General features: G+C 50.3%; 1 protein-coding gene across 3 annotated transcripts in view; it reads left to right on the forward strand.

The window, feature by feature from the left end:
* The window catches only part of SH3PXD2A (SH3 and PX domains 2A), a 259,285-nt gene that overhangs the window by 46,901 nt on the left and 189,365 nt on the right, over window positions 1–23,019 (forward strand). For all 3 annotated transcript variants that reach the window (XM_030940384.1, XM_030940379.1, XM_030940380.1), the window contains exon 2: window positions 6,885–6,965. In XM_030940384.1, the coding sequence (XP_030796244.1) occupies window positions 6,885–6,965 (81 nt within the window). The remainder of the gene's footprint in view (window positions 1–6,884; window positions 6,966–23,019) is intronic.

The raw sequence follows: 23,019 nt of genomic DNA on the forward strand, positions 1-23,019 counted from the left end.
CACTGCACTCCACCTTGGGTGACAGAGCCAGACCCTGTGTCAAAAAAAAAGGGGGGGTTCTTTAACACCAGGGCCTTTACTGCTTCCCAGTGGGGTGCAGTGGGCCATAGCAGGGAGGAGATGGGGCACGGGGCTGGCATTTGGTGTAGGCACTCGCATGGGGAGCAGCAGCCCTGGAGTCCTCTGCTGTGCTGGGTGGTCTGCATCTAGGGGACCAGCCTGGACTAATTTGGAGTATATGTGCCTCCTTCTTACCAACCCCCGATGATAGAACCTTGTACATGGGGTGCTTTGAATGGAAAGTTAGAGCCTATTAGTACCTTAGACAGGCTGGCGGCATCTTCTTGGGTAAGAGCCTGACAATGATGAACTCCCCCAGGAAGCCAGAGCAGTGACCGTGTCCCCACACGTGAACTCCCTTTTTCTGGCTGCTCGATCGTGTTCATTTTGATTTCTGGGACCATATGCTTTAGCAGTCAGTCCCAAACGTTAGCTGTTCCTGCATCCCCAGACTCCAAAGATTTGGGTAAGTTAAAGAGCTGGGGATCCTGAAGAGATCGTATGCCCTCAAGGACCCTAGGGAGTATTGACAGCCCACCCAGGGGAACACGGTGTGTGTACCTTAGAATAAGGCATGCTTTTCTCAGTGTGGCCGCAGTCCTGAGCCAGGGTGCACAGTTTGGGGTGTGAAACATAGGTTACATTTCACACCTACTTGTCCACTTGACCAGGCAACCACTGGGCAGTGAACAACTTGCCCAACTGTATACGATGGCCTTAGTGCAGCCAGCTGATCCCAGCCCCATGGTCATGTGAGCAGGTGAAGGAAGATTGCCATTGAGTTTCTGTTTGGCCTGGGGCCTGGGGCCAGAGGCAGCTGGTAGGAGTTCAGGGAAAGTAAGGCCCACAGTACCATGGAGATATGCAATTCCCCCCATAGCTCCTAACTCCTTGCCTCTCATTGTACATTTTGTAGTCAAGGGGGCAACAGGTACTTACCAGCACTTTCTAATTAAACACAAGGTGGGTCCTAGGCCTTCTAGGAATGGTTGGGCTGTGCATTTGCAGTTGCTAATTGGTCCCAGACCAGATCAAATCGTGGACATCCCTCCACAGAAACCGGGCTGGGCTTCATTCTCAGTGCTCTGGAGCTGCACAGTAAGTCTGGTTTGCATCAAGGCCATTTTCTTGTTGAAAGGAGCAAGGCTAATAGAGGACAGAAGCACCCACTGGGAAGGCGATTTTGGAAGTCTCAGACATTGGTGGGCCTCGTGAACTGAGCAGACAGAAGGCAACCCAAGATGACCTCCGGATGGGTGGGACTGGTTGGGCCAGAGCGTTGTGCCGGGTGTGTAGCGAGAGTTCCCACGCGGTGTCTGTGGTGATGATTCCACTCCTCCATCAAGGGTGAGCAGTTGGGAGGGCCTGAGCCCCTGGGTTCCCTCAGTCTGAGCTGACCCAGGGGAAGCTGGAAGCAGTTGCTAGTCTCTCGCAAGCCTTCATAGACGCCTACCATCTGCCTGAAATGGCTGGAGACAGGGGAAATAGAATCCATGGGTTTTTAAAATCCAGAAGGAAGAGAAACTCCACCCGTGAAACGTAACCCCAAGTAAAGCATTTGGAAGCAGGATGTTTAATTGCCAAACTTTTCTTGAGACCCAGCTGCCGGGTAATGTTATCCTGACTGCTCCTGAGGCCGGAGGAGAGTCTATCTGGGCCCCAGATGCAGGCTTGTAAACAGAGCTGGCTTTCTTGGATGACCTCTGCCCTGTCCCCCTTCCCTGTCACCTGTTCTTTCTCTGCGGTTTTTCTCTGAAGTTTCCAGTGCTGGCAAGGCCAGTTCAGGGAGACTTAAGAGGCCCTGGTGTTGAGATAGGGAGCTAGGCATGGGCTGGGGTGGAATTTTTTGTGTACATCACCTGTCTGGAGTGATAATCTAGGATGTCCAAGGTTTGGAAGAAAGCAGATGAGAGAGAGGGGTCTGGAGATTGTCCTCGTATCTCTGGGCTTATCTCCAGGGAGGTCTCTTGCCATTTCCTCAACCCAAGATTTAGACTGTCCAGTGGGGTAGGTTGGAGGGCCTCTGGCAAATCCCCGAAGTTTGGGAGAATCTGGGAATGGGGGCTTGCTTCCCTGCCCTTCACACTGAGTCACATTCATGGCTGCTCAGGGCATAGAAAGTGGGGTGCAAGATACTAGCAGGAACAGTCCTTTGCCAAACAAGGAAAGAACTGCTTTTTGGGGGGAAGCATGGCTATATCCTAGCCAGGTGGCCGTGGCTGACAAGGGCCACAGGGACAGCTCTCTGTCAGCTCTTCCCTCCTTCTGGCTGGCTCTCCAGCGGGGTGTACCTTTAGTATGATTTCAGACCAAGGGTTAAACAGAGATGACTTCATGTAAATTTTCAACTTTTATTTTTAAAAGAGACAGAGCCTCACTGTGTTGTCCAGGCCAATCTCGAACTCCTGGGCTCAAGCGATCCTCCTGCCTTGGTTTCCCAAAGTGCTGGGATTACAGGCATGAGCCACTGCGTCCCGCCCTTTTATTTTTTAAAATAGAGGCAGAGCCTCACTATGTTGTCCAGGCCAGTCTCAAACTCCTGGGCTCAAGTGATCCTCCTGCCTCTGCCTCCCAAAGTGCTGGGATTACAGGCACGAGCCACCAGCCCTGCCAAATTTCACCATTTCTGAAGAGTAGAGGGCAAAGGACTTTTCCAAGGGGGGATGCTCTAGTCATGTGCAGAGTAGTCCTAGGCTAGGCTGGGAAGTGGAACATCTGGGCTCCTGTCCCGGTTCTGCCACCAATGGCAGTGAGCACACTCCAGTGATAACCGTGTTTGTATCAGTCCTGGCAGCCCTGAAGGTTGTGTCCTTTGTATAGAGGAGGAGTCTGAAGGCCTGAGCAGCTGGGCTGGGGTCTTGCAGCCAGTAAGGAGGGTGCTGGGAGGGTGCTGCCCCCATGTGTGGCTGACTCCAGAGTCTGCTGGTTCCTACCTGGCCATGCCCCTTCCTTGGCAAATCACCACCTGGGTTTCTCCTCTGCTAAAGGAGAGGCCTCCCTGGATCCTCCCAGCTGCCAGGGGCTGTGAGCCTGTGATTGATTCTCTCTGGGAGGTGAAGGGAAGCCTAATTGCTAGTGGGATGGAGGACGTGTGTTAAGCCTCAGTTAAGCCCTTCCCCGGGGCTCCGCTTGGTTGGTTCCAGAGAAAGGCTGATGTCTAATGCCCTGCAGGCGAGTGCAGCCCTCTCTCCAGGGGCGGATTGGCCACTTGGGCCCTCTTCACATTTAGCTCCTGGGGTGGAGGTCAGAGAGATAGCACCTGGTGCGGGCTCAGCCTCTGCTCCTGCCCCAGGACCTGTGGGAAGCAGAGATGAAGGTGGGAGGGGAGATGGAGCTGGGAGTCAGCAGGCAGACCCGGGTAGGTTATAAACCCCAGGAAAATCCCACAGCATTGAGTTTGAGGGGGTCCTCGGCATCAGTCGGTTTTGCAGCATTCCTAACCATTTGCTTCTGTCTGGGCCCCCAGTTCTGTGTCTTCTTGGTCTCAGGCTCTCAGAGTCGCCTTTGTTCCCGCATGTTCCTCTAGGCGCACTCCCTCGGCAAGGGCACCGCAAGCTTCTCAGACCACCCACCCCTTTATTTAAAAAGATGGTGTCAACCGGCCGGATGTGGTGGCTCACGCCTGTAATCCCTACACTTTGGGAGGCCAAGGCGGGCAGATCACGAGGTCAGGAGATTGAGACCATCCTGGCTAACACAATGAAACCCCGTCTCTACTAAAAATTACAAAAAATTTACTGGGCATGGTGGCGGGCGCCTGTAGTCCCAGCTACTCGGGAGGCTGAGGCAGGAGAATGGCGTGAACCCAGGAGGCGGAGGTCACAATGAGCCAAGATCACACCACTGCACTCCAGCCGGGGTGACAGAGAGAGACTCTCTCAAAAAAAAAAAAAAAAAAAAAGATGGTATCAACCAAAATAAAATTTGAAGGCCCCCTGCAACCATTTGAATGCACTCCCTCCTCAGCCCAGGCACCCTAACATTGAACCTAAAAAGACGGGTTCAGGCCATGATGGGAAGTGGGGATCAGGCATGCTTCATTATACTCCCCCAGCATCAATATCAATGCAGACCTTAGGTCTGATAAGAAGCATTTACAATCTGTACTCTCTGAAGCCTGCGGCCTGGAAGCTTCATGTGCATGATCAAACCTTGATCTCCACGAACGCTTATCTTAACCCAGACACTCCTTTCTAGTGGTAGTAACTCTTTCAACCAATTGCCAGTCAGAGTATATTTAAATCCACCTATAACCTGGAAGCCCCTCATCCCTTACTTAGAGTTGTCTTGCCCTTCCAGATGGAACCAATGTAAATGTTATATGTATTGATTGATGTATTTCCCTAAAATGTATAACGCAGGCTGTACCCCAGCCACCTCGGGCACGTGTCATCAGGACCTCCTGAAGCTGTATCGCAGGTGTGTCCTTCACCTTGGCAAAATACACTTGCTAAATTGATTGAGACCTTGTTTCAGATACTTTTTGGTTGACCATGTCATTCAGTCCTGATCAAAGTAGTTCAGTTTAGATAAATTTACATACAGGGAGGTAGTCCAGTGCAGTTAAGAGCATAGGTATTAGAACTCAGCTAATGGGTTCAAATCTTTTGCTCTGTAATTTATTAGCTGTGTAACTTCAGGCAAGTTACTTAGCTTCTCTGAGCCTCACCTTCCTCTTGTACAGTATGGGAATAACAGTGGTAGCTACCTCATTGGGCTGAAGATTAAACGAGCTAATGCATATAAATGCTTTATGCTGTACTGGTATCCAGTAACATTTAGTTGCCTAAACATTAGGTAACATTAAGTTATCAAAATGGTTTTACAATGTATCATGTGATACCTATTTACGTATGATATAAAGCAAAGCATACACCCATTTATTATAATAATAGCCAATAGTCTATTTTGAGCTGATGAAGATAGGGGTGGCCTTTTACCTTATGTTCTGTATCAGGGTCACATGTCATAAATGCCCCATCTCTGGGTGGCAGCGCTCAGGCCTGTTTGCTTTGGTTTTATGGCCCTCTCCTTGGTTGTGTTTCAGAAAAACTCGCCATGGCATGAGGCTGCCTCTGTGTCATAGAGATAGGAAGGGAGAAGAGACTGGATTCAGCTCATTTTCTTGTGTATTACCTGAGCAGCCAAGCACAAAGCCTCACCACGCCTGTTGCAAACCCTGTTCCAGGCATCTGGGAGTTGGGCCAGTCTGATGGCAAGGTGTCTAAATGTCACTTCTCTTTGCTAATGTTCCTCCTTCTCATCATGGCCCAGATCCCTGGCCTCACTGGCTATTTTGTTCTTACTGGTAGAGTCCCCCCCAGCCCCACCCCCACAGGCCTACAGGACAGAGTGACTAGACAAGAGTCCCTGGAATCTGAATTTTTATGAAGCCCGCCCCCAGCCCCAGGTGATCCTAAAGGACGCCCTGGCCTGGGAACCACTATTCAGGACCTACAGCCACTGCCTCTCTCCTGAGGGAAGAAGGGAGGCAGAGATCTCACCTGTGTCTTATCAGTGCCTTCCCTTAACTATCCTCCTGGAGACACCCCTGCAGGTGTCCCTTCCAGGGAGAAGTTCAACAGAATAGCCCTGAGGCTGTGGGAGGGCACCCATTCCTCTAACTCAGGCCTCTCCCGGGTGGGACAGAAATAGTGGGAAGAGCAGGCCAGATTGTGTGGACCAGGGGCTTTCTCTCCTTCTCCAGGGATTCCTAAGTGAGTTCAGCCTTCCAGAGTGGCACGAGCTCTTGCAGAGCCTGATGGAGACTTGGGAACTGGGGTGACAGCCTGGCCCCGAAATGCCTTCATTCTGAGGCTCCCAAAGAGAAAAGGTTTCCAGTCTCCCACGTGCTAACACCTCTTCTTCAAATCCGTTTCTCCTCCAGAAGACCAGTGTGTTTGTTCAACATAGCAAAGTGTTTTCTGAGCACCTGCTCTGTGCCAGGCATTGAGCAAAGACAGGGATGCTGAGATGAATCACACATCTCTGAGCGCTTCTGGTCTCCTGAAGGGCTTTTCAGAGTGAGTTCTGAGGATCCACTGCAGCAAAATAAGCTGGGGTTTGTTAAAAGTATAAACGTCCGAGCCCTCAAAACCCATGTCTGCAGAATTTCAGAGAGCGGGGTCCACCTGCAATTTCAGAAGGCCTCTTGTAGAATCTCATTCACTCTAAAGTTGTGAACCAGTGGAAATTAGCTATCTAAAAAGGCCAGGCGCAGTGGCTCATGTCTGTAATCCCAGCACTTTGGGAGGCCAAGGCAGGTGGTTCAAGACCAGCCTGGCCAACATGGCAAAACCCCGTCTCTACTAAAAATACAAAAATTAGCCGGGCATGGTGGCAGGGGCCTGTAATCCTAGCTACTCGGGAGGCTGAGCCAGGAGAAACACTTGAACGAGGGAGGTGGAGGTTGCGGTAAACCAAGATCATGCCATTGCACTCTAGCCTGGGCGACAGAATGAGACTCTGTCTCAAAAACAAACAAACAAAAATGTAATGACCTCAATTTTATGTTTATTGTATGAAATATATACAAATAAAAAAGAAGGAAATTAAAACCACTCATTCTGATCCTACTTTCCTAAGATAATCATTGTTGGCATTTGATGAAATATCCCTCTAGGGGTGTCCGTGTGTGTGTGTGTGTGTGTGTGTGTGTGTAGACATCTACATGGTAGCTGATGCTGTGCTATCCCCTAGGGGCAGATGAGATGAGAAAAAGAGTGGTCCTGACCATTGGAACACCTGCAGTCATGTTACATGATACCTGGCACAGACAGCTTGAAATCCAGCCTTGCTCACCTGCTCTTACCTTTTTCCCACAGGTATACATCATCAATGTGACCTGGTCTGACTCTACCTCCCAGACCATCTACCGGAGGTATAGCAAGTTCTTTGACCTGCAGGTAAGTTGGTCAGAGCTCGGACAATGGCCCGAGTCTGGTGGGCTGGCCTCTCTCATACCCTGGCTTATCCAGGGAGCCCCCAACGGAGCTGTCAGGGTCAGAGTCCAGGTGGGAGCAGAGGGACAGAGGAGGGAAGCTCGAAGGTGGAGCTAGGCTTGTCTCAATCTTGCATACTGCAGACAGACACTCGGGCTTTGTTGGCCTCCTCCAATGGTCTTAACAGTCATGCTTTGTCACCCTCTCTTGCCTGCAGGGTAGGAAACTGTGGTGGAGAGGCAGGAGGATGGTGGGAGGTGCTGTGTGCCTGACCAGACGTGTGTCTGTAAACATCCAGGGTGAGACAGAAGCCACCACATCATTGCAGCCTAAGAAAAGCAAACACACAGGGAAGACCGAAACAGAAAATAAGCATTTTTTTCAACTACAGGCACAAACTAGGCATACATACCACGGTGTCTGTTTAACTGAATGAGGCACTTGCCACCCAGTTTGTACGTGTACGTGGTAGGTGTGTGTCTCTAAGACACATAGGCATGTTCACAAGGGGGATGGTAGTATGGGTCCCACAGCTACCCCTGCAGACACACCCTTGGTGTCAGCTAATTTATCAGGCCTCTTTGGGTTGCAAGTGATAGTTTTACACTTGCACTGGCTTAGGCACAAAGGAGACGTGATTGGAAGGAGGGACCAGGGAAGCTTGTGCAGCCGACCACATGGTGAGAAGAGCAGCGAGGCAGAGGCCTTCAGGAATACCTGAAACCAGGATCTGCTCTCCCTCTGTCTTGTCTCTGCTTCCCTCTGGCATTGCCCTCAGCTTCTCTTACCTCACACCCCAAGGAACATGGCTGTCAACAGCTCTAGGATTTTATATCTTTTGGCTCCCAACAGAGGGGAGATTGACTCTTTCCCAGTTCCAAGTTGAAAAATCCCAGGGACGATTCTGATTGGTCTGGCTTGTGTCAGGTGCCCTCTCTGGACCAATCAGTATGGCCGGGAGTTGAGGGTCTTTTAGCACAGACATGGCCACTAGGGAGCCCACCTCTGTGGATCACAGGCAAGTACTAGAGAAGGGAGAATCAGTCATGAATTGAGCAGCAGCCCTTTCAGATAGAGCCAAGATGTTCTGGATTCCTCTTGGGTCTGTGAGCCTGGTTTAGGCCAATAAAAACACAAAGAGACACCCACTTCTACCCTCACAGCCAGGGTCCACTCCTTTCTTGGCAGGCCTTTGGTTGTCAGTCATCTTGGAGAGGTCATCTTTGGCACCATGTGCTTGCCCCCAGTACCTGATTCTATCTCGTTGTCCTCATTGCCCTACCTATGAGACAAGCCAAGGGTGAGCTAGCTTCCTGTATTACAAATCCTGTCTTAGTCCAACAATATGGGCTTGAATATCCCATTGAATATGGGATTGAAAGCCACTCCTTACTCTCCAGCCTTCTTCCTCTTCCCTCCTCAATTCATGTCCAGTCTCCTTAGGTTTGGTGTAATCTGGTGGGGTTTGCTGATACCCCATCAATGGGTACAGTGTGCTGGACAGGAAGTGATAACTCAGTTGGGGAGAGGGAACCCTGAAAGGACTCATTGATGAGCTGGAGGGGGCCTGAAAGCCGGTGGAAACTTCCAAATCAGAACTTTTCTTCCCCCTCTTCCGTTATGATCCCCCACCCCCTCCTGCATTGCAGAATCTCAGGAGAAAGGAATGCTGTTCCCCCACCACCACCTCCCTTGCCTGGAGGGCTCATTCCCTGTATGTGGAAAGGGGACGTGCAAGCAGGGAGCAGCTAGTGCAGTGTGCTAGCTCTAGCTTAGCAATGGCCATGCGCTTGGCCAGGCTTGTCCATGTGGGTCATTGCTGAGCTGTAGATGCGGTTTGGGAAGGGGTTGGAATACTTCTTTGAAAATTAACTTAGGAGCCAAGCATAGCATCTTTACAAACCCATTTTACCTGCCGTGATGAGTTTTAGTGGCGTCCATTTTGAAAAGCCTTGCTGGCCGGGCGCGGTGGCTCAAGCCTGTAATCCCAGCACTTTGGGAGGCCGAGACGGGCGGATCACGAGGTCAGGAGATCGAGACCATCCTGGCTAACACGGTGAAACCCCGTCTCTACTAAAAAATACAAAAAACTAGCCGGGCGCGGTGGCGGGCACCTGTAGTCCCAGCTACCGGGAGGCTGAGGCAGGAGAATGGCGTGAACCTGGGAGGCGGAGCTTGCAGTGAGCTGAGATCCGGCCACTGCACTCCAGCCTGGGCGACAGAGCAAGACTCCGTCTCAAAAAAAAAAAAAAAAAGAAAAAAAAGAAAAGCCTTGCTTATGTATCAGGTCGCTGATTTTGGTATGGCGGATCCTACAGAGGTAGAACAAAGGGAGTTGCTAACTCCATCTCTGGTCACTGGTGCACCTCAGAACTCATGTCTCTGAGGGGTTGTGTAAGAGAGCAGCTTAGAGTTTAGGCATCGGGGACACATTGGTTACTGGCTGTCACCACGTACCTCCGGACAGGCTCCTTCACTTCTCTAGGCTTGCTTTTCTCATCTGTACTGTGAAGGTTCGAATAGTGCCTGCCCAGTAGGGTTGTTAGGAGGAATGAATGAGTGGATCCACTTTTCTCCCAACACTTAGTTGCCAGGTGGCAGGGATGTTGGGCTGCATGGCTAGGGGGGGTCTAGGGGCTGGAGACCTACTTCCTGATGTTGCTTTGTGGCTTCCCTCGCTTGACGTCACTCTGTGGTGAGCTCCCTGTGCCCAGTCCCTGCCAGCGTATTCAGAGCCAGGTAGGCCTCAGGCTCCTCTCTCAAGCTGTCCCCGGGGGCAAGGTGGGAGCTGGGGGGAGCTGGGGTGCGGCCCAGGGGCAGCTCTCAGAAATGTTTTGCTCGTTTCCTTTTTGGCTGACCCTGAAAGTCCCAGGCTCACCAGGCCCATCTCCAAGGAGCTGCTCCCTGGGTTTCACCAGCTCATGGTTCTAAGCCTCCTGGGGGCCACAGACCCCTCTGTGAATCTGATGGAAGCCCTCTCCCCAGGAAAAGAGCGGATACATACAATTTTACTTACAGTGGCAAGTGTTCACAGACCCCCTGTGAACCCCCAGTGAAGAACTAGCCAGGTGTGATGGTGTGCCTGTAGTTCCAGCTATTCAGGAGGCTGAGGTGGGAGGATCACTTGAGCCTGGCAGGTCGTGGCTGCAGTGAGCTATGACTGCACCACTGCACTCCAGCATGGGTGGCAGAGTGAGACCCTGTCTCAAAAAAAAAAAGAACTGCTGAGCTAAACCCGTTTAGATCATGAATCATACATTCACACCCGGTACTATTTGGGCAGCATTTGGGGGTCTATTCAGGTAACAACATGAGGCCTGAACACCCCTTTGACCCCTTTGAGAGACCCTTAGTTCCCTCCTGTGCAAGCTGGTTCCCTGCACCCCAGCGTGGATCTCCCTGTACTTCCCTCCCTTATCTCTCCCTCTTCAGATGTTTTCCTTTGTTCCCAAAGGCCAGGTACCCACCAGGCAGCCTTGGGTTCCTACCTCTGTCACACTGCCCGGGAACCGCATACAAAGCGATCCCAAGCGGTCCCTGACCCTCTCTGGTCATGAATTGAGGGCCCCAGGGTATGTGCAGATCCAATTTCATTCGGAACAGCACGCGGACCCTCTGTTTCTCCCTCTGAGGGCACACAGGGAGATGGACACCTGCACCCTGCCCTTCATGCTCTGCAGCCATGAGGCCAGGAAGTACTTGAAGGGTGCTCTGTCATCTGAACAGAAACCCCACACTCTTCGGTTTTTTCCATTTCTCTCCACAGCAGCTTCCACATCAGCACAGCCCTTCCCCACCCCCTCACCCCCACACTCCCCACCGCCTCCCAGATTCTAAGATCTGAAGCAGAACCTTTCTCTGGTTATTATCTTCAAAGCTTCTGCTTGGACCTAACTGCCCTGCATGTGAAGCTCCCAGTAGATCCTTGGAAATGAACAGTCTCAAGCACACACCAGCCCTGAGAACATCAAGCAGGAGGGAGCCAAGAGCCTGAGGCTTGTCCTTGGAGAAGGTTCATTGTCCCTTTGGGGTGACTCATGGCATTAAGGACAGGTACTTAGAACTCTGGTGGTGCATTGAGGAGCTGTTCACAGGGAATGGGGAAAGTCTGAGGGTTGGGAGAGACGGAGATAAACCACCCCCCTGCCCCCGATCACCTGGTAACTGCTCACTCCATGCTTTCTGAAGCCTTAGGACTGTGCAGAGCAGAGCCATTTATCTCAGCATCCCCTTCCCATCCCACCACCTACCTTCTTCACTCACAGCTTATCTGCTACAGATAAATATGAGATGTCCAATTAAATTTACATTTCAGATAAACAGCAAATGCTTTTTTAAGAATAAGGGTGGACACTGGGCATGGTGGCTCATGCCTATAATCCCAGCACTTTGAGAGGCCAAGGCAGGAGGACTGCTTGAGTTCAGTAGTTCAAGACCAGCCTGGGTAATGTGGCAAGATCCCATCTCTACAAAAAATAAAAAAAATTAGCCAAGTGTGGTGGCATGTGCCTGTAGTTCCAGCTACTCAGGAGGCTGAGTTGGGATAATTGCTTGAGGCCGGGGAGGTCCAGGCTGCAGTGAGCTGTGATTGTGCCCCTGCACTCCAGCCTGGGCAACAGAGTAAGACCCTAGCTCAAAAAAAAAAAAAAAAAAAAATGTTCCAAACATTGCATGGCATATACTTACACTAAAAAAAGTTATTTGTTGTTTATCTGGAATTCAAATTTAATTGTGCATCCTATATTTTCACTTGCTAAATCTGGGAGTACCAGCCTGGCTGAGTGTTAGAGGCAAGGGTGGAAGTAGAAAGATAGTCCAGGCTGGCTTCAGGTAAGAGTGGATGGGCCTGTACTAAGGCCCCCCAGGCAGCAGCTTTTGTACAGAGCAGAAGTGGCACAGGCTGAGGAACCTACTTTTGAGAAGGACGAGTTCTCTTCCTGCCGGGAGTCTACATCTCATGGGGAAGGCAAACTTGGAAGCAGTTAAGTCCACTGTAGATGAAAAAAATACTAGATTGAGGTATAAGCAACATGCTATGAGATGAAGAGGAAGGAAAGAGCTTTCTTTTTTCTTTTTTTGAGACGGAGTCTCACTTTATCGACCAGGCTGGAGGGCAGTGGCGCGATCTCTGCTCACTGCAAGCTCCGCCCCCAGGTTCACGCCATTCTCCTGCCTCAGTCTCCCGAGTAGCTGGGACTACAGGCACCCACCACCACACCTGGCTAATTTTTTTGTATTTTTAGTAGAGACGTGGTTTCACTGTGTTCGCCAGGATGGTCTCGATCTCCTGACCTCGTGATCCGCCCGCCTTGGCCTCCCAAAGTGCTGGAATTACAGGTGTGAGTCACCGTGCCCAGCTAGAAAGAGCATTCTTGGAAGAGGGAACAAAGAAGATGCCCATATGGACTCTCTCTCTCTCTCTTTTTTTTAAACATTTATTTATTTAGTTTTTAGAGACAGGGTCTCGCTGTGTTACTCAGGCTGGAGTGCAGTGGTGTGATCATGGCTCACTGAAGCCTCAACCTCCCAGGTTCAAGAGATCTTCCAGCCTAAGCCTCCCAAGTAGCTGGGATCACAGGTGCATGCCACCAGGCCTAGCTAATTTTTTTTTTTTTTTTTTGTAGAGACAGAGTCCCACTATGTTGCCCAGGCTGGTCTCAAACTCCTGGGCTCAAGTGATCCTCCTGCCTCAGTCTTCCAAAGTGTTGGGATTACAGGCATGAGCCACCACACCCAGCCCCCATATGGTCTTAATTAGTGACAGCAGCCTAGGGTGACATAGCCAAACACCCACACTCTAGTTTAGGGGGATTTGGTTATTTTTTGAGAATCCTTATCAGGGTAAAATATGTCTCTAGTTCGTTCCTTCCTTCCTTCCTTCCTTCCTTCCTTCCTTCCTTCCTTCCTTCCTTCCTTCCTTCCTTCCTCCCTCCCTCCCTCCCTCCCTCTCCCTTCCTCCCTCCCTCCCTCCCTCTCTCTCCCTCTCTCCCTCCTTTCCTTCCTCCCTCCTTTCCTTCCTCCCATCCTTCCAATATTAAGTGTCTGCCTTGTAAATCCAGGCAGTGTGCCAGCTCTGGGATACATTGATGATCCAAAGCAGATCTGGTTCCTGCCTTTATGGGTCTCACAGCTTAGTGAGGGAAGATAGATTTTAGTTAAAAAACAAAGACAAACAATATTGTTTTACGCCATTCCAGATGTAACAAAGGAAGGTGCCATAGACATATTATAGGGAAACCTTACACTCTGGGATCAGAGCAGGCTTCCTGAAGCAGTGAGTTTTATCTGAAACATCAGTGAGTTATTTTATCTTATTTTACTTTTGAGATCAGAGACTCTTTTGTGCTTCTAATGAAAGCCAAAGACTCTCTCCCCAGACAAGTGCATGAATGTGCATCTATAATTCTAATAATCTTTTTGGTTATTCATACGCTGCCTGAAATCCACCCATGAGCCCCAGGATAACACCCTCTACTCTTCCCCAGACCTTCTTCTCTCCCCATATCTCCTGCCATGAGCCTTCAGACCCAGACACACACAGGGGCTGCCCACTCAGAACCCCCAGGTACAGAGACTTTAAAGCTGTACTGTCCAATGAGGTGGCCACTAGCCACATGTGGCTACTTATATTAAAGTTAAACTTAAATGAAATAAAAGTAAATGTTTAGTTCCTTGGTTGCACTTGCTGGATCACAAGTACTCAGTAGCGGCCATGGCTAGTGGTTGTGTGTTGGGCAGATATAGAACATTTGTATTATCACAGAAAATTCTGATATAGAACATTTGTATTATCACAGAAAATTCTATTAGACTGGTAGTTTAGAAAACTTTGAACGCACAACAGGCTTCAGCCAGCTTTCTGGCCACCTTATAGTGATCTGTCACCTCCCAGCCCCTCCCCGAGTTGCTCCCTGAAATCTTCTAGGGCCCTGGCAAGAAGAGGGAGATTATTCTCCTACACAGTTTGCCCATCCTTAGAGCATTTCAGCTCAGCAGCTATTCCAAACACTTCTTCTGGAAACCAGGTCAGTTTCCCGAGAGGGCTTCTAAGAGCCTTTCAGATGTCAAGTGAAGAACAGGGAAGAGGTGAGGCTCTTAGTCTCCAAGTGGAAATTGATTTCTTCTAAAAATAACTCACCACTCAACCCTATCTGACCAGGAAAAGGACCTGTCCCAGGGGAAGCTGACCAGGACAGGGCCTAATGTCGAGGCCCATTTGGTGATTAAGGGCCTGGGTTGCTTGGAGGTGCAGTTGAGGTGGGAGGAGGGGTGGCAGATGCCCTTTTCAGTTGCTTTCTCACTGGTGGCTGGACCACGTTTCCAGCCTTTGTCTATTTCCTTGCACAGCTCCTTCCCAGTCCCCCTGAAGAGGGGCCGGAAGGCTCTCTGAAGCCCTGGCTCCATAGATGGTTATTGCACAACCTGACCTACAAGGCACTGGGCTACAGTAATTGCTCTGCAAACACCGACTCCACCATGCTGCTGGTGCTTTAGTCTGAACTCTGGCCAGCGAGTGCACAGGGTCAATATTTGATCAGAGCTGGGAGAGGCCCTTTATTTTCCCCTGCACCACTTGGAAGATAGAGTTAAGAGGGGTTTTCAGGTTTGTTCATTGGCTCTAAAGGACTTAACCTATTTTGACAAGCTTTTCTCTCTCTTCCTTGTTCATCTCTCCAGACTCTCCACCCATGCACCCCACCCCAGGATCACACTCACTTTCCAGCTCTCCAATAGCCCACCTCATGATGGGTGAAAAAATTATAATTCCTGAATCACTAATAACTAGCCTTGGAATGAATGTGTATATGGGTGTGAGTGTGTACTGATGTCACTTATGGAGCTTGATGGGATCATTGCATTTTTAGAGTTAGAGGAGTCCTTATTCCAAGTGCCTCACTTTGCAGGTAACAAACTGTTAATTTTTCTATTCATTAAATTTATATAGGCTTTCATTTGGTTTAATATCCAGAGCAGGCCTCTGCTGAGATCAACTTGAGGTGATCCCAGTGTGTGCCAAGAACCAACCCGAAAGCAGAAAAGAGGAGGAAATGTCTCTTCTGCAGGCGCTCTGCCTTTTAGTCATTGAGGGAATTTGTTCGAGATCACTGGCCCTAGACTAAAGCGATGAGGCCACAGCCTGGGGAGGTAACCTGCTAAGTTCTAAGAATGATCTTGTACCAAGGATTGCAGAGAGTTCCAGCATATCTAGTGTGGCAGTGCCAGCTCCAGAATGAGGTGAGCACGGGTCATGGTGAATGCTCACATCAGCCTTGCCTGAGGTCAGTCACTGGTCCCAGCCAGGCATGGACAGCCTCATGTTGTTTGCAAGGGCAAAAATGGGAAACAGCCTAAAAGACCATCCATACAGAGTTGCTAAGTCAACTGTGGTATTCTCACAGCACTGAGTACAACAGTCAAAGCAAATGAGACTGATCCATGGGTGGATCTCCAAGAAACATTCTGAACAAACAATGCAAGTTTCAAAACAGTATTTATAGTATGATAATAATTATACACCAAAAAAACCAACAACAAGATATATATTTTGCAGGTACATATACAGCATATGAATGTAAATTTTTTTAATCTAGAAGGCTGTACTCCAGATTGGTGTCAGAGTCATCTCTAGATGGGTGGTTAGACATATTAGTGGGAGGAAGGGCTTGATCAAGGAGGAACCTTATCTTAATGTTTTACTTTTTTAGAAAAGGAGAATGTATTCATATATTATTTGCAACATTAATATTGAATAGTTAAAGAGACGCCTATGGGGGGAGTTAGGGTAGGTGGGAAGTCAAAAATAAAATATGTCTTTCCTGTTCATTATGGTATAATGGGACAGAAAGCACAGGTGAAAAAAGTAAACATAAGAACATATCTAACAAAGAGAACATGAAACTCATTATAAAAATCACATTACCTCATATTTCCTGGACCATCATTCTAGATAATTCCTATGGAATGTAAACTGGTTAGATCCCATTACAACCAACCCCAGGGACCTGTCCAAATTATCTCGTCCAACTGGAATCTTGTATTCAGATATTACTCAAAATCTGCAAGCTACATATTGAGGCAGGACGCACTTGGGCGGGGGTTCTTGTGTCATGACGAAACTGTACTCAGAGTTGTGTGGTGCTGGGGCACCGGGGCTAAGGGCATGCGCCCTAGGAACAGGGTGCTTGGGTTTCAAGACCAGACCCAGCACTTACTGTCTAAGCTTTGATGAGTGATTTAACCTCTCTCTGCTTGATTTCTCATCTGTATAATGGGGTGTATAGTAATAACTGCCTCACTGGGTAACAGGAAAAATAAAATGACACAGTCCATATAAAGAAAGCCCTTAGGATAGGACTGGCACAGAGATTGTAGACAGGGAAGCTGAAATGTCACCAATTAGGCCCTCAGAAGCTTAAAACTTCAAAAAGCCAGAGAGCCCCACTCCATCTAGAGACAGAGGTTTCTTCCTGTGCCTCGTTAATATAGACATCACTTTCACCAAATAGCTCGGTCTGCCTCCAGGCGAGAGAGGCAGAAGGCAGTGTTAACCGCTCTGTGGATAAATGCTTTTCACCTCCAATGTTTAACTACAAACCTATTTACCCTCCAACAGTGCTGTTAGGAAAACATTGTTTTTTAAAAAGGAATTATTAGTTGACAGCTTTCCCTTGCTCCTGGAAAGAGGCATCTTTGATTCCTGAAGGAACACAGAGAGGTTCCAGGGGAGCCTTGTGGAGCTTCCATCGGCTCTTGGGGATTCCCTGGCTGGCTCCGCTCCACTTGGGAGCTGGCTGGGATCCAGCGCCCCTTTCAACTTGTGCCTGTGGCCTGAGTATGAACTCCAGCTTCCTCCTGCCTCTCCTGAGTTCTCCTTTGGCAGATCCTGTTGGCAGGTGAGGGGGTTGTGGAATATTGGGAGAGGAAGACCAGGGTGAACTGGCACCTCTGGGCAGGCTCAGGATGGGAAAGCCACTTACCATTGAGTTTGAATCCTGGGGTTACCTGGGGTCCGGCTGGAGGGTGTTGGGAAAAGTTTGGGTTGATCTTTTTTCCCCTTTAAGCAGATGGAGTTTGCAACTTCTCATGCAGTTTCCCAACCTTGTGGGTTTAGGAAGACCCTTGTGCTTGTGGGGGCCTCTCAGGTCCAGAGCAACTCGGGACCTGGTTCCAAACAGATGGAGAGAGGTACGGAAGGAAGGTGGTGGCAGTGGGGATAGAGCATCTAGGAGAGGTCTCTGCATATCTGTGCATAAAGGAAAATAAGACCCAGAGGGCTGAGCTGGGGCCCTGAGAACCACTGCATCGGGGCCTGCCCTCAGGAGAACTTTCCACCCAGCCAGAGCCTGTGGACATCAAGAGAGCTGGGGAGCTTGTGTGACACTGAAGCTGCTGGGAGTTGTCAGATACGCACTGTGCTGTAGGTGTGCATGGGAAATCACGCCTTTCCTATACAGACGAGGACTCACTCTGTGAGCCTCATTTTGGATGGTTGTGTGCATTTGATCCAGGCCCAGGGTCTTCACAGAGTATTCACAGGGTGTTTGGCCAAAGCCTGTTCCTGATGGACCCAAGGCCCTGTCAGATCAGACCCTTATTTGTGCACTAGAAAATCAAAAGTCATCTCTGCCCTTTGCTGCACACCCAGCCTCTCCATGGGATCAATGTGGGATTTTCATAGAGCATGGGAAGCTCTTTTGTAAACTGGGGAAAATTGTAAGAAGCTGGAATATCCTCTGGGTGTCAAACCTTGGCAACGTTCATTGGCTCTAAACTTCTGGGTGATGTCTTGTGAATGTGAGTGCTAGGAGCCTTGGGGATGTCACTGCTCCCCCAACGACTGTCCAGCAGGGCTGAGAATGTCCCTTTCAGGGAGAGAAATCAGCTGTGTGCAAATAGCACAATATGGGAGGTACATGTTTGTCAACTGATGTTAACTACGTCCGCTGGGAAATCAGTGGTGGAATTGTAAGTTTTCCAACCAGAAAGCCCTTAGAGATTATCTAGCAGGATGACAAGTATCTGACACTCATGTTGCCATCTCCCACTCATGCCTACAGCAGACATCACTAATTGATCATGGCATTCTCCCATCCTGTACCCATGGCAGACATTGTTAATTGATTACGAGCCCAGACATGGTCTGAGAGTCTTCCTAAAAAACAAAACCGAATATCTTCATGAAGTCACTACCTATCAGTTGGCAATGGCACCTTGAGATGAAACTAACTGGCCGCCCTCTCATCTTGCCCATTTCCCTTATTTGACAGACGAGGAAATGAGGTCCCAAGCAGGGAGTGATTGTCCAAGATCACAGCAAGTGACAGCAGGACTAGAACTCCGATGCTCTCGCTTCTAGCTCACTCCAATCTGGGTTCCTAGCCTTCCACTCAGAAGTCCTCTTTGTGTTTTTGGCTGAGGAGGCAGGAAGCTTCTGTTGCCTCACTGAGAGCCCCTGGAGGGAGGGGTGGGGATCTATTCACTCTCTCTAGAGAGAAGCTGCCTTTATAAAGAGCTGAAGACTTCTCTCTAGATCCCAGAAAAGTCGCTTATGGCTCCCTCCCAGGCTCAGCTGCTTCCTGGAGCTCAGCCTACCTCTCCTGCACCGTCACCTGCCTCCCTCATTGTTAAATAATAAACCCCATCTCTGCCAGGGGCAGTGTCAGAGTCAGCTCACACCACCTGCATGACTGCTCAGAGCTGCACACCTTGTTTTCCTGGTGTACATGTCAGGTTGTGTTTGGGTGTCACATCAGGGAGGTGTTGGAATGTAATTGCTGCCTCTGCCACCTCCTTCCCCCTCTGGTCCGAGGCCCAAAGGTCCGACTTAGAAAATTCTACTTTGCCCCTACCAGACCCCCATCTTACCCCTCTTTGGGTAACCAACAGGAAAGTTGTCTGGGAAGTGTGTTGGGGGACAGTGCCCCCCTCCAAACTGGAGAATGAAGGGAAGGGGAATCTTTGATGGTGGCCAGGTGAGTGTTGTGTGTGTGCGTGTGTGTGCATGTGTGTGTGTGTGTATACTCACGCTGTGAAGCTTCAGGCGTGACCAGGCCACTCTCTTCCTGCGGGAGGGAATTTCATGTGCCTCCCGGCACCTCTGGAGGAGCACTACCTACGTGCCTGACTCCATGCGTGGTGCTGGGGACCCCAAGGGGAAAATCCAGGGTCATCCTGGGTGAAAGAACCCTCAGCTGGCAGAGCATGAGGGTGGAATGCACAGAACGGGTGTTGCCGCACTAAGTGGGCAGCCCGGGATGTAGACCACCTGCATCATGCCTGCATGCTCTGGGCATTCCCTTCGCTTGTGGGGGCAGCTTCGATCTGGGGCCTGAAGGTCTTGGCATCCTGATTCTCCCACCCCACCCCCACATCCTCCCCCACTGGCAATGGCAGCAGCTGGTTTTGTTTTTGACTCTTACGGAATGAAGCATGTGGGGCAGTCAGGTAAGCTATGGGAGCCTGAGCTGTGGGCTTTTCTGAGGGAAGATAGAGTTACTCATCCCTCTGGGAGGCAATCTGCCACCAGCGTGGTGACCAGGGGTTGTGAGCATTGATTCCCTCATTGGCAGCCCCCGCCCCAGGCTGGACCTCAGCTTCCTGATGATTTTAGGGGCTGCCATCCCTGTGTCTCAGGAACACTAGTTTATTTTGTTTTACTTTTTGAGACAGAGTCTTGCTCTGTCGCCCAGGCGTGCAATGGCATGATCTCGGCTCACTGCTACCTCCGCCTCCCGGGTTCAATTGATTGTCCTGCCTGAGCCTCCCGAGTAGCTGGGATTACAGGCACCCACCACCACGCCCGGCTAATTTTTGTATTTTTAGTAGAGATGGGGTTTCTCCATGGTGGCCAGGATGGTCTTGATCTCTTGACCTCAGGTGATCCGCCTGCCTTGGCCTCCCAAAGTGCTGGGATTACAGACATGAGCCTCTGCACCTGGCCTCAGGGACACTAGTTTAGATTAGAACATTGTGGAAGTAGTTGGGGAATTGGAGTTTTTTCCTTTATATCCCCAATTTAGCTGAAGCCAAGGAAAAAAGATTTTATATCTCCCAGAGACCTCCACAGATGGATGACATCAGGCTCTCCAAAGGACTTGTGGGAGTCCTGGTGCCAAATTCCCAACTTTCCAAGTAATAAGGGCAGTATCTCCCAGAGATGGAAGGTTCAGGCTGTGTTATCAGCCAGACTCATTTGGGTTTGCGCCTTGGCCTGCCCCTTTACCAGCTGTGTGAACCTGAGTTGCCCTCCAGGAGTCCTCACCTTCCCATCTGCAAAAGGGCTGTACTTGTAGAACCTGTCTAATGGAGTTGTTGTGGGATGTGAAGATGAGCCTCAGGAAAGCCTTGCCGTCATGCCTGGAGCAGCTGTGAAGCATTATTATTATGAGCTTGTTGGTGTTGCCTCTGGCACCCCTGGAGAGGGGAAGGGGCTCCACGATCCTCCCTGTGAACATAATGCGTGCCCAGCCTGGATTAGGGGAACATTTTTCGCAGCCACAAAAGGGTCTTGGGTACCTCCAAGCTGCAGTAAATCAATGCTTTGGGGCTGGCGAGGAGACAGACCCCAAAGCCACCAGGGTTTGGCCCTATCTGCTAATTATGAAGCGTTGATCTGGTGCTCAGTAAACGAAGTGGCCAGTGCACCCACCCTGGCAGTCTTGTGCTCAGTGCTGGATGGGGGGGCTCAGGAAGAGCCCAGGAATGTGGTCCATTTAGATATACCTTGTTCAAAAAGGTTTTTTGTTTTTTTGCCAAACAGGAAGCATGAGGCTGGTGTTTGGGCTGGAGCTGAGATGCTGGCAGAGGGTCTTTGGGTGGATGACAAGCCGGCCATTCTTCCTGCTGAGACAGTCCTGACTGCACCTCCCGAGGGCAGCCCTGGTGGAGGCCAGCCTGCCTTGCTCCCCAGGGAGACAGGCTTGTTTTGTTCTGGGTTTTCCAGGGCTTCACTGCTCATCTTGGAACCTTTGAGGAGGAATCCTCAGTGGGAAGGTGGAGGGAAACCCCTGTGTGTGTGCCTGCCCCCAATCCATCCAACAGTGCAACAGGGTGGGGACCAAGACAGAAGAGACTGGGCCAGGCAATCTGGCAAAGTGCCAAAGTTTTAAGAAAAGTGTGTAGGGGGACTCCAAAATGGGGACTCTATCCATTACTTTATACATATTTTTGGTGCATATTGAGAAAAGTCAGCTGCTGCCTGAGTCTGGCAGTTGGGACAGTTTGGAACACCTGGGTTTCTTGGCTGTGTAGTCAAGAACCAGGGTGCGGGCTGGAGCCATGGGCCTGTGCCCTGGCTGGGTGTCAGAATCACTTGTGATCTGGGTTCACCTGCAAGCCAGATTAAAAATGCATCCAGATTCCTGCTCCCCACCAGCCTCCTGAATCTGACTGTGTAGGGCTGGGTCCCTGTGTCTGGAGTTCAGACCCACTTGATAAGTGAATCCGATGCAAAGCCAGACTGAGAACTGTGGAGTGTTGGGATAAGGAGACACTGGGGCCTGAGGAGCTCCCTGTCACAGCTGCTGGTGGTGCCTGCAGGCGACCTCAGTCCCAGCGGCCAAGGACTTCTCTCACCTCTGCACTTTCTCCTCAGCTCAGGAAGGGCAAGAAGGAAGGAAAGAGCCTAGGGACAAACCTGACTTGCTCCTCTTCAGGCAGTGGAGGTTGGGGAGCAGTGGTGGCCCCTCAGACTGGGGAGACTCTCTGTAGGAACCAGTGTTGGTGCTTGCTTTGTGTCAGGCCCTGTCCCACATCCTTTCCATGATCACCCCTGAACTGCTTACAGCCCACCCTGGGATGTAGGCACCACCACTCTCCCCCATTTTTAAAAATTTATTTTTATTTTATATATATATATATTAAGAGGTCTCAGTCTGTCACAAGGCTGGAGTGTAGTGGTACAATCATAGCTCATTGCAGCCTCACTCCTGGGCTCAAGCAATCCTCCCAGCTTAGCTTCCTGAGTAGCTGGGACTGCAAGTGTGGAGGCCAGCCTGCCTTGCTCCCCAGGGAGACAGGCTCGTTTTGTTCTGGGTTTCCCGAGCATCGTGCTGGGCTAATTTTTAAATTTTTTGTAGAGATGGGGGTTTTCGCTATGTTGCCTGGACTGGTCTCAAACTCCAGGCCTTAAGTGATCCTCCTCCCTTAGCCTTCTTAGTAGCTGGGATTACAGGTGCAAGCCACCACCCCCCAACATTCCCCCTTTTTTAAAAAAGGAGGTGAGGGTACTCAGGTCACATAGGATGTCAAGGTCTCACCACAGGTAGGTGGAGAAGCCAGGATTCAGACTGGGCAGCCTGGTGCTGGAATCCATGCGCTAAGCCGTGCCTCTCTGCTGCCACTTTGATGTGCTGCAGAGCCAGCCTGGGAGGCCCCACACCTCGAAGAGGAGAGGAGTCCTTTCCCTTCCTTGCCAAGAAGGCTTCAGCCTTCTTCACCTACAGAGCAGGAGGGGCACGTGGGGGCTGGGCATAGAAAGAAATGGTCAGTTTCTGTATGTTCATTTCCTTTCTCTGCTCAGGAGTCTTGGATTCTCCCTGGGGTGTTCTCTCTCTGTCTCTCTTTCCTCAGTTTCTCTATTTCTCTCTGTGTGTCCGTCTGAGGTCTCTGAGCCCATCTCTGACTGTGACTCTGTTTGTTCCTGTGACCTTTCCCTGCACCTCCATCTACGCTCTCATGTCAGCCTCCCTGGAGGCTTTTTCTCTCTCCCTGATTCTGTCTTTGCCAGTCTCGTCTGCATGTCTTATCCCAGGATGCGACTGCATCCCAAGCAGGAGTCTGGGAGAAGGGCAGGTGGAAGCCTGCTCTGGTCTGCATGGGAGTCTCCAGCTGGGATTAGTGAAGGCAGAAGCCCTTGCAGGGGAGGGAAGCTGCTTCCCCTCTCAGGAGACTGTGGGGAAGGGGAGGCAGCTTTCCCGAGAGTGGCTCGTGCCTTTTGGAATCAGGCGGCAGTCTTGGCACCTGATGGGGAGGCTGCCCTGCCTCCTGCGGGCAGCCATGATGGCCAGCCATTGTTCTG

This window comes from Rhinopithecus roxellana, chromosome 11 (genome assembly GCF_007565055.1).
Source record: "Rhinopithecus roxellana isolate Shanxi Qingling chromosome 11, ASM756505v1, whole genome shotgun sequence".
In the NCBI taxonomy this organism is placed as follows: Eukaryota; Metazoa; Chordata; class Mammalia; order Primates; family Cercopithecidae; genus Rhinopithecus; species Rhinopithecus roxellana.